We start from the raw sequence: 12,227 nt of genomic DNA, 5'->3' as shown, positions 1-12,227 counted from the left end.
TTGAGCAGAGGGATGAGTGTAGAATTAAATTTATTTTTTAAAAAAGCTTCCCATACAATAAAAATCTGTAATGGCTTTGGAAAGGTCCTCACCTATAATTAGTCACGCTGTTTTTGAAGGAGAGAGAGTTGTTGCAGTCACAGGTTTAATTTCAAAGTGTGCAAAGAATCACAATGCGTATTCAAGTAACAAAAACTTCAAAATGCTAGAAACCAACTTAGGTATATACAATACAGAAAGGAATAAAAGAAAAAGAAAGAAGGATTACATAGCTAAGATGAGTAGCAAGTTATACTAGGAAATTACATATACAGTAATAGATATATATATAACACAACATTATTAACATTAATTCAGACATTGTGAAGGAATGAAGTAGAGGGTCCAACTGATGATCAGGTCGGATGGATGGATGTCACTGATCAGATAGTATTGGTTTCATTTTGTAATACGTACTGCACCCTCATTCACATTCCTCCATGGACGAAAAGCTCGACCTCTTTCTACGCTTGCTGATCACAATCCATCTGATGAAGCGGTGAAGTGACTATTTTATGTCAGACCCTGCACATTTCACTCCTAAATCTGCACAGTTCCTTCCCAAGCGCTGATCTCCTCTGTTCATCCCTTATAATCAGAAAAACCTTTTCAAATTTCTCAGCCCAACCACAGACGTCTCAATATCCAATTGCCAACCCAATCCACCAATCTCCCTCCTTTAGAGCCCAATTTAACCTAAAATATTCCGTATTCGGTGTACCTGGTGCACGGGACATATCACGTTCATATTGTATACGAGTGAATACAGACAGTTACGATGTGTCCGGTGCTACCCAAACACACATTTTTCCATCATGCTTTTACACAAGCCCAATCCACCCCGAGCCCTTGACTTTCTCTCATTTCAAAATCAGGTTTTTAGTAGCTTCTGAAGGTACGATGATTTCTCTCTCTCAATAAGAAGTATATACAACCTGCAGATCATAATTTATATATACAAAAAGAAGTGTTAATTTTGCTGTTGGATATCCATTTAATGTTATTCTCGATAATCTGAGAGTTCTCTTGATTGGAATCTAAATGGATGCCACACAGATGTTTGAAAAAAGGCCTAATAGGTCTAGAAAAGGGGCATTCAAAAAATAGACTAGATAATGGATTCTTCACTGGACATACATAAGGAACAGAAAGAGATAATGCTACTTTTGTTTCAAACAACGTTCTAAAGATTTATAATATCTATTTATATCTGTTTGTATCCCATGTATTACAGCTTTTATCGGTTCTTTTCTTCTTCCCTTGTTTTATAGTATTTTGTTAAAAATATGTGTATAATTGTATATATACATTATACATATATTGGCAATGATGAGGTCATTGATATGTTATTTGCTGCTTCTTTGGAATAGTAAGTCTGATCATAGCATCAATTTTTTTTTTTTTGGACAATATGGATTAGAGATCTAGTAACTTCTTTTAGAATGATTTGATTCTATCGTCTCATTATGAGTGATGATAGGCTCTCCGATTCGGAGAGTCTCTCATTTTCCTCTCAGCATTGATTAATGTAGATATTCAAAACCATAATACAAGGGGTTGGTTTCAGAATTGTTAAAATCTTGTGTAAAATATTAGAGGTACTATGCATTCCCAGGCATTTGATAGGTAGTGAAAGGAAGTGACTAATCAAAAACCATAAACCTTAATCGATTTCATTAATTCTTACATGAGTGAACGACTCCTCAGAAGATATTGGATGCTGCAAGATTTTGCGTGTGTACTTTATACATTTCTTGGACTGACTTTGGTTGCTGGACACAACGCTACACGTATTACACGAAGAAGATGATGTGATTTATTGATTAGCTACAAACCATAGTTATAACACTTGACATTGTAAGGAAAAGATGTAGTGTTGGTTCAACAGAGGATGTCTCTCAAGACTTTACTGCTTTCATTCCCTCATGCACCCTCATTCACATTCCTTGAAACAGTTCTTTTTCTACACTTTCGTACCTTTTTGATGAGCCATCTAATGAAACGCAAATTGTGTGCGAATGAAAATAATGGCAATTAGTCCCAACCATTATTAGTACTGGTATTGCAACTACATTCAAGATAGGTTCTGCCGCATGCTCAGACGAAATGGAAACCATTGAAAATAGGTATGTGATTGTCACCCACATTGCAGCCGTTAGAAGCCACATCAGAAATCTTCTCTTCAGATGGGGTTGGGGATGGTGGTTATGGCGCCGCTGGTGGTTGAGGGGTGGCGATGATTGTGGCTGTTAAGAGATGGGTGTTGCCAGCTACAGTTGATTTTGGTGGTGGTTGTGATGCACCATTGATTGTGGTGAGGGGTGTAGGACAGAAGCAATTCCTTAGAAATTGATAGAATATGAAGAGAAAATGGCAAATTATGATTTTTAAATTTACTTTACGTCAATTTTGACAAAAAAAAAAAAAAAAAAAGTGGTCAGAGGATTTATTTGTACTTTTTCTGAATTTTATGTACTGAAATGTTCATTTTCAAAAAAAAGAAATTATTTATGCACAAAACTTATATTATAGGAGATTTTCTGCACTGAACCCTTAATATATATATATATATATACTAGTAAAAAAAATGGTAGAGGAACTCTAACAAGCCATGCATGGTGCTACAATTCTAAATGGATTCATTACCACATTAATTAGCTGCTAAAGCAGCTTGGTCAGTTACTTTTGATTCTCGATTAGTCCATTTATAGCTAGTAATATGTTTTACGAGTAATGCTTCCAGCAATACCTCAATTTGCTTCCATTTTGGAAGAATTCTTTAAAAATAAATTGAAAACAGAAAACATGCTTTGATAGACCTATCCACTAAGCAAAACAAAGAAAACAGTATAGTGAAGTGGCAGGTCAACGTTCAAGTAAATAGCTGCCAAAACTCAAGTAGTGCGTGTAGCATTGATGCGAACAAACATATAATAATTGCTCAAAACACGTTTTCTACAAGTTTAAAATCAATTCCTACTACCATTACCATTTCTTGTAGAATGGAAGAAGCATATTCAGGTCGAGATTAGGAAAGCGTTTAATCACAATGATTGTTGGCTAAACTTGGAACTTGTATCTATTCCTTGAACAATCACATCAAAAGCCAAGACGGAAAAGTTTAATTTCATAAGAATTAAATCAAATTTCCCATTTCTTTCCCTAAAATCGTGCACTTGAGAAAAATAATTATCTATTGTGTTGGTTAAATTCTTGCAATCATTCTGTAATTGTTCTTGCTCCCTCTTGTTGGCGGCTAGAACTTGTTGTTTTAAAAAAGTTTGAATTCGGAAAAGGAAAAGGGAAAGGAAAAATAAAAATAAACGTTGTAATGACTGTGCTTAATGAATCTTGACATACATATCAAATAATAAATATCATAAGACACTTTCATGATTACTTACGAATTGGAATCACATTCGTAAGTAATTTTGAATTATATTTTCTCTAATCTCAAATAAAGGGATATTATCTAAGTCAGAGCAATAGCGAATTCGAGAGCGAGAGTGTGAGGGTGAGAGCAATATAATTAAGTCATAAGTAATGAGAATTTGAGCAAAAACATGTAGAGAGTGAAAGCAAAAGCGCGCTCGAAGAATGAGAGCGACACCTGTTGAGAAGAATTACGTGACTTAGGATATTATTGTTCAAAAAGAGACCAAATTATAATTAAAATTTTTTTTTTAAAATAAAAAATTAATTGAAACATATTTCTCTCTTTAAGATGACTGTTTGTGCCATCAGCCACTTCCTAGAAAAAATCAATTAGCTTTTGGGCCACTTCTCCAGCAAGTTCTTTTGTTCATTCAACCCACCACTCAAATCTTATAAAGCAAAGCCATTGTTTTATAACGCAACAGAAAGAAAACAAATGAGAGTAATTTTATGGGAGAGAAAGGAAAAAGAAAACAACAATGAAAAAGGAAGTTCTGTTTGGATAGCGAAGTAAAAATAAAATAAAATAATGATAATAATAAAAAGAATATAAACAAAATAATCATTTTAAATAATTAAAAATACTAGGAATTGGAAAAAGTGGATCAGCAAAAGCGAGTCTTTTCTGGGCCACAGAATGAAATAACAATAATTGAGGAAAGCTTCTTAGGGCTTTGTGGCCGGGCACATAATTTTCAGCTAGATAATCTTGTTTTATTTTATAAATTTTATATGAAAGTAACACGTACGGTGACAATTGGCAAAAGCTTCTTAGGGCTTTGTGGCCGGGCACATAATTTTCAACTAGATATTATTGTTTCACTTTATAAATTTTATATGAAAGTAACGTATATGGTGGCAATTGGCAAAAGCTTCTTAGGGCTTTGTGGTCGGACACACAATTTTCAACTAGATAATCTTGTTTTATTTTATAAATTTTATATGAAAGTAACATGTATGGTGGCAATTGGCAAAAGCTTCTTAGGGCTTTGTGGTCGGACACACAATTTTCAACTAGATAATCTTGTTTTATTTTATAAATTTTATATGAAAGTAACATGTACGGTGGCAATTGGCAAAAGCTTCTTAGGGCTTTGTGGCCGGACACATAATTTTCAGCTAGATAATCTTGTTTTATTTTATAAATTTTATATTATTATTTTTAAGAAAAAAAATCACACAACCCAACTTTACTATCATTTTCGTCCAAAAAAATCTTCACTAAAACTAAACACCCCCTGAACTATAAAAATGAACCTGTTTATTAAATTGTGAAATGACAAAATTAATTTTAAAATTTAATATTAAATTCAAAAAACAATCCGGATCACTAAAATGACCAATGTGCCACTTTTAGTCATAAGGTTTCGTCCTCGTTGATGGATGAGGATTGTGGGTTGGCGGCGAAGAAGAGGTCGTCCGTGGATGGGTCACGGCAGAGCTTGGCAGAGAGGGGGCTGGGTTTGTGACTTGTCGATTCATTGCATTTCTTTTCGTGGGTATTTTTTTTCATGGGTATTTTTAGAGAGAGAGGCGGGTACAAGTCTTCTCTACTATCTCTATATATGTATATATACGAGATCTCAACTTACATGATTCTCTCTCAATAGTTTATCTCTATGTGTGTGTGTGTATATATATTGTATTGTTTATTCCTTCAATTTTGCGAACGGTGTGCCGCTGTGCGATTGTTAATTGGTTTTCGAAAAAGGTCAAAAATTCTGCGGATAGCAAGGGAGACGATGTAAGCCGGAATTTGGTCGGAGATTGATTTCCAGTCGATTTCGGCACCAATCACTCCACCTTGTTGCTCTGTTTTCACCAACTTTAATAACGGCCATGGTTGCAAGAAAAACTGATTTTTCCATATGCACAAACTAGGATAATCATGAAATACTCCCTATGTCCCACTATGCATATCTTGTACAAGAAAGGCCACTTTTTATGATAGTAAAGTTTTAATAGTTTTTTATTATATTGATAAGGTTGAAGTTTCAAATATATTCTTACTAAAAGACAAAATAATGCTTTGTAATTATTACAGTTGTTAAGTTAAAAAAATAATTTGAGAATGTTAAAAAAAATAATACATTCAATTTTGAAATAAATCGTATTTTTTTGAGATATTTCAAAATGAAAAGATGGATAATTATTTTAGGACGGAAGGAGCAAACCTTAATTAAATCATTGTCGACTATTAAAGCTCTGGACTTTGATGTTCTCTCTCTCTTGAACAGGGACATTATTTCGTGTTAGCTTTGATTATAGATCTTCGATTCAACTTAAGAAGGTTCTCTCTAGGAAGAAAGTTGGGCTCGCAAGAATGGTTTTTCGATGAAAGGGGTGAATAATGAAATTCAGCTTCTGAAGAAGCATCATCAGAAAACAGCAAAACTTCATTATCTTATACATATTCAAGCTGAGAACTCTATTTCTGCAGTGATTCATCTGTAACAGAGTTCCATACATTCGCTATATATATATATATATATATATATATGATATTTTTTTTTTTACTTTGCTTGGGCTTATCCAACAAATGGTAATAGAGGAGGATTGATAAGGTGTCAACGTGTCATCAATATAGTGGTCGCCTCTCTTTAAGCAAATCGGCCGTTTCGAGCTCGCCATCTCCGTTCTCTCTTCAGGCAAATCAGGAGGAATTGAGTTGACTCAGAGTGTGAGAGGAAGAAGATCCACTTAATAAGGGTATTTTTGTAATTTAAAATTTATAATTATCTGTTTTAAATTTAATATTAAATTATAAGGTTAATTTTGTCATTTCACAACCGAATAAACGGGTCGGTCACGGGTTTATGGTGGGAGTTTTTTGCACGAAAATAATAATAGAGGGGGATTATGTGATTTTTTTTATTTTTAATTAATTTATAATACATTATAAAATTACATTGTAACCTTTTTCTAAAATATCCGTCATGTTCTAAAATGTGTGCCAACATTTTGCTAACATTTTGCTGTTGTATTCCAGTAATGTCCACCTGGTGTTCACATAAAAAAATAAAAATAAATTTCAAGACAATTCTAATTCTGTCGCACACGTGTTTGACCGTATTTCAAACGTGTTCGAATCCGACAATTGGAAAAAAAAGTTATGCAATTTCAGGTTCGAAAAGATGTATATGTCACAATTATATATATATATATAAAATACTGGGAGACATAAAAAAGTTTTTAGAAGAAAGAAGAATTGTACAAAGTATAGTGCACTTACGTTGTAGGTCTGAAAATAAAAAAAGGTTTTTGCAAAGAAGAAGATAACATGAAAGAGTTTTTTTTCCAGAGATAATATGACTCGTAGGTATATATAAGCGAAATATAAGATTAGAGAAGCATCCTAACTGTTGATGCTTTTTGAAAATTACAGGTACCATTTTTTTCAAGGTATGGTATATAATTAAAGTTGATTTTTTGATAAAGAAATTCAGAATCTAAAGTAAAAAATTGATTTAAATTAAAATTTAAAAATTATTTAAAACATGAAATATTTGGAAAAAAAAAAAAGATAGAAAAAAAAAACTCTCCGTATAATATTTTTGTAAATTAAAAAAATAATTTTAAAAATATATATAAAAAATAAAAAAATAAAAATACTTTTATAGGGTATATAGACATAGGGCTCGAATTCACTGAAATTGGAAGGATTTGGTCACGAGGACATTGAAGGTAGAATGAATTTCTTTAAAAAGCTTCCAATCCAATAAAAATCAATTTCTTTTGAAGACAAAATGAGTTGCGGCAGTCCGAGGATTTCCAAGTATGCAAGAAATTAAGCACAAGGCATTTTCTAGTAAGAAAAATAAAGCAAATGACTTATTTCACGCTAGCTAATAACCAGTCACAGAGACAGTTAAAACATCAGTGCGCTACAAACCGAGATACAAGACAGATGTACCTTCCAAAAAAAGGGATTACATAGCTATGATGAGTAGCAAGTTGACTAGCAAATTACATATATGTTGTAATAGATAGCACAGCATTCAGACATTATGAAGGAATGATATCAGTTGAGGCTGCAGAATCTTATAATTGTTGTTGAACTTGTTGGCTCTGGCCAACTGATGATCAGGATCGATGGCACTCAAACATTTTGTCCTGCAACCTCATTTCCATTCCTCCGACAAAGACCGCAACACTTTATGACGATCCTTTTTAGGATGCGGTAAGTGTGTATGATGAAAACAATTGCAATTAGTGCCAACCAAACCAGCACCGATATTATAACAATATAAGCCATCGCCGTCCACTTTTCGGGGTGGTCGTCAGACAAAGTGGCAAACATTGAAGCTAAGTAGGTGAGTGCCATGAACGTCATTGTCACCCACATTGTAGCCATTAGAATCCACATGATAAATCTTTTCTTCAAAGGTATCCCACTTATAAGCAAAAACATTGTGCTTAGAGAAGCAACAAAAGACGCTGTGTTACAAACCCAAAATAATAGGTACCACTTTGGAAGTCTAGAAGCCAAAATGGATGTTCCAGCCTTATGATATCCTTCTTTATCCTCTTGCCAAACACCGCTAGGAGGGTTAACCCCGGCCTGATAAGCCATGGCTGCAATCACAGTTGAAGCTACCATGAGAGAATCACGCCTTTTCTCCAACCAATTAATCATGTCCTGCTTCTTCACCAAGTGCCTGTTGCCTCTTGAGCGCGGCCGTGCCACTGGCAGCTTAACAGTACTTTGTGGCGGTGGTGCAGGTACATCTCTGCCTCTCTGAGCACCGGCTTCAATAAGCAGATCACGGATTTCCATGGATTTTAAATCTTTCGGGATATGATTTGTGATATCCAAAGCAGTGAATGCATTTGCATTCACTACATTCACTCTAACCCCATTTCTATTAAGCAGATATTTGATAGTCTACACAGAATTGTAAAAATCAATTAGAAGAGTCATCATACAACAGAATTGTAAGGAAAAACGATAACGTACTTCAAAAATACAAATATATAAATGCATAAATTAACCTCCATCTGCTTGAGGGAAGTAGCTGTGTGCAAAATGGTGTTGCCATGCTCATCTTTGGCATTCACAAGATCATCATCTGGACACAACTCCAGTAATCGCTTTAGAGCTTCGAAACGATTATATATCACACACAAGTGCAGAATAGTCTCTCCCCTGTCGAAGGTGTACTTGATCACTTCCTTGTTCACCTGAGCCAACTCATTCAGAACGTCAATTTCGCCTTTCATAGCAGCTACATGAAGAGGAGTTCTTCCATCTACATCGTGAGCAAGACACATACTGGTGTCCACACGTAACAAAATCTTCACCATCTCAACATACCCATTTGCAGAGGCCAAGTGAAGAGGCGAACGGCGCTGTGAGTCCAACTTGGTGACCAGGTCTGGCTTGTGACTGAGAATAGCCTTTGCAAATTCCAGGTGACCCAGCATGGAGGCTACGTGAAGAGGAGTCTCGTTGAAGCAAGTGAGTGAAACTCGGGCAAGAGCAAGTTTGTCTTCTTCTAGTAACTGATTCAAGGACTCAACATCCCCACTCAAGGATGCTTCATAAAGCCTTTTCTCTCTCATCATCACTCCCTCTCTTCCCTCCATGGACGCTTGGTTTACAAGGCTTATTACTTCTTTCCACACATACAGTACTACTCTTTCGTTTAGAGAAGGTGACGATTTAAAGAGATGGTATTGAAATTAATATATAACCAAAGACTCTTTAATGGTGAGGTGAGAAAGTGAGGGGAAGTTGGTGGAAATGCAAGGTCAAAGCAAGGGTTAACAATGGTGGCTAGAGAGGAAAGTGAGGAAGAAAAGAAGATAGTGGGAAAATGTGTATTCCTCCACTAACTCAAAGCTATACCCACACACACTAACATTATGCTAGCTAGCACTACCCCTCACACACACAAACACATCCACTCCCTCCACTTGTCACCAAGTTAAGCCTCCTCACTAGATTAAATTTAAGGCCTACATTTGTCACAATCTTAAGCCTCCTCACAAGGCCTAATCTAAGTCCTACACTTGTTAACATCACAAGCCACCAAGTGTCCCAATCCAAGGCCAACAAGTGGGTGAATCCTCACCCTCCACATGTTATCATCTGAGGCTTCCAAGTGTCTCCATTACAAAGCCTACAAGTGGATTAATGAGAGTGCGACACTTGTCATACTATGTAAAGCGAAAATGTTTTTGGAGAAACTATGCATCCATACCTCTACAAAAAAAGTAAACAAGTAGCATGTTTTTATGCAAAAGTAAAGTTACGCATTTCGTGGAAACCAAATGGAATGAATGCATGTGAAGTCGGAAATCAAATCCGAACACAACCCTAAGGTTACACAAAAAGGAACAATAAACAAATAAATAACGGAAAAAGAAAATCGTCGGAAAAGGAAGAAAATGATAGGGTCATTACAGCGTAGGAGTTTTGTGCATATATGCTATGAAACTTGGAGGAATATAGATCAATACCTTTGTAAAAAAAAAAAATTGGGGTAGATTGAGTAATTGTTAGATACAACCTATTAGTTGTATGATTATTGTGTTTCTTCAATATAGGAATCATATCTACTATTTGATACATTGGAATTTAGTGGAGCCCATATATAAAAGCTAAGTCCACATCAGAATGGAAATGAATTTAAAAATAAAATAATTCAAAATTTAGTGAATTCCGGTGGAGATCGATTCTTTAGAATCTTCTCCCACATTCTTCACACTACCATACTTATCCACAAGTATTTCCAACATTCTAGAACTCTCCATACTATTTCACACAATTTTGGAAAACATTAGAATATACTACACATATCTAGAATCTTCCACACAACTCTAGACAACTCTGGAAGACTCTAGAAACTTCACTCGTCATACAGCGTCCTCCTCACAGCGTCGTCCTCAGCGTTTGCGTGTCGCCTGCATGGCATAACCTCTATAGGTGGGGCGTGACATTCTCCCCCACCCATTTCCGTGACGCCCTCGTCATGGTTTCTTCAGCTGACCCAACTTCTCGTAGGTCATCAGCACTTGCGCATATGTCCTTGGCCCAATCGTACGAGCTGGGCCAACAGTAGTGTTTTCAAACGTGGTGGGTATAGGGATGGCAATGGGGCGGGGCGGCCCGAGTTGGGGATCTCATTTTCCATCCGCGCTTAAAATTTTACCACCACTCCCATACCCGTCCTTCACCCGACCCCTTATCCTCGTCCCCGCCCCCGACCCCTTATCCCCGTCCCCGCCCCATCCCCCGCCCGATTAACATATATTACTTTTTTAAAAAAACATAATTTTTCTTATTTTCATATATATACTAAATCTAATTTAGTAATAAATTATTAAATATAAGAGTCTTTTAGTAATTTAACCCTTAATCGGGGCTGGGTGGCGCGGGTTTACCCCATCCCAATCCCGGCGGGTTTTTAAAACTTACTCTCATTTCATTCTCGTTTACATAAAAGGGTCCCTATCCCTATTATAAACGGGGCGGGTCGGGGACGGGGCGAGAATAGAAAATTTGTCATCCCTAGGTAGGTACGTTCCATATTCCTGGGAATTAAGAGAGATAGAGAGGAGACTTCAGGTCTTACTTTTCACACTTGGAACTTGAAACATGTGCACAGGATTGAAGGTAATCCACTGGAGAAACATTAACATGTGGAGAAGGTTAAGCAGTAAAAAGTGGTGTCAGAGTACCGCATACAGAGCAAAGACCAACTAGCCTTTTTTTTTTTTTTTTTTTTTTTTTTTTTTTTTTCGCTTGTGGGTCATGTTAGTTTTAGCTGAAAAGTGGTGTCAGAGTACCGCATACAGAGCAAAGGCCAACTACCCTCTATGTTTTTTTTTTTTTTTGTTTTTTTTGCTTGTGGGTCATGTTAGTTTTAGATGAAAATCTTTGTTTAGAATTTTTAAAATTGGGTTTTATTGCGTTATAAGAGACATGCTAATTATTTCAAAATTAGGTTTTATTGTTTAGAATTTTTGTTGGAGGTCTTATCGAAGCCGGAATGCTTTGAAATTTTATATTTAATAATTTTATTTGATTATTTTTCTTTCTTTATTTTTTGAAAATTTGTAGAGAAAATTTATTTTTTTGAATTATTTATAAGATTAGTTTCCTTCTAGTGTTTGATTTTCTTTCATTATAAATATATGTAATGGAGAAAGTAAAATCATTCAACCTTTTATCAGTAATATTTCATAATTCTTTATGAATTTCTTTTGTTTTGTAGATTCAAAATACCTACTTTATGTATTCAAAGTAATTCGTTCCTTGTGAACAAATTTAACTAATCCTGAACTAATGATGATTGGTCATTTTGGTAATACGTACTTTACCAATGATGATAGAGTGAAGGCCCCTTGGGCATCCAAACATACTCAACTAAAATTTGATCATCAGCATGCAGAACTCGTGAGTTAATCACCATGTAATGTGATAAAATTTGTTTGGAACAATTGTTGGTCATATCTGAAATAGGAGGAAATTAAATATACTAAAGAGAAAAGTAGTAGTAGGATTATTGATCGAACCAATCAATGTATAAAAAAGTAGCAGTTATATATATATGTTCGATAATTTTTTTTTGTATTGGTTTCATTGCATTATGACCTTAAAATAAATTTCTATACTTTTGTAATTTGTTGAAGTTTATTTTATTAAGTGCAAATACTGAGTCGGAATTGGCTTGTAGGAACTAGGAAGGTTGATTTTCTTCCTCTAGTCTTTTCTTTTCTTACACTCTGATTTATTTATTTATTTTCCT

The 12,227-nt window shown here is 35.1% G+C and overlaps 1 protein-coding gene across 1 annotated transcript; it reads right to left on the bottom strand.

Annotated features, from left to right (window-relative positions):
- Positions 1-7,275: 7,275 nt before the first annotated feature.
- LOC132277079 (ankyrin repeat-containing protein BDA1-like) lies at positions 7,276-9,319 on the bottom strand. The gene is made up of 2 exons (XM_059778806.1): positions 8,467-9,319; positions 7,276-8,359 (listed from the first exon to the last, which is right to left on the bottom strand). The coding sequence occupies exons 1-2, from the start codon at positions 9,058-9,060 to the stop codon at positions 7,574-7,576; spliced, it is 1,380 nt and encodes a 459-aa protein (XP_059634789.1). The 5' UTR covers positions 9,061-9,319; the 3' UTR covers positions 7,276-7,573.
- Positions 9,320-12,227: the final 2,908 nt, after the last annotated feature.

This window comes from Cornus florida, unplaced genomic scaffold, assembly GCF_030987335.1.
Source record: "Cornus florida cultivar Cherokee Brave unplaced genomic scaffold, ASM3098733v1 CherokeeBrave_3.0.0_Hap2_Chr10, whole genome shotgun sequence".
Classification (NCBI taxonomy): domain Eukaryota; kingdom Viridiplantae; phylum Streptophyta; class Magnoliopsida; order Cornales; family Cornaceae; genus Cornus; species Cornus florida.
The sequence above is the reverse complement of the archived record's forward strand: the minus strand, read 5'-3'. Positions and strand labels throughout refer to the sequence as shown.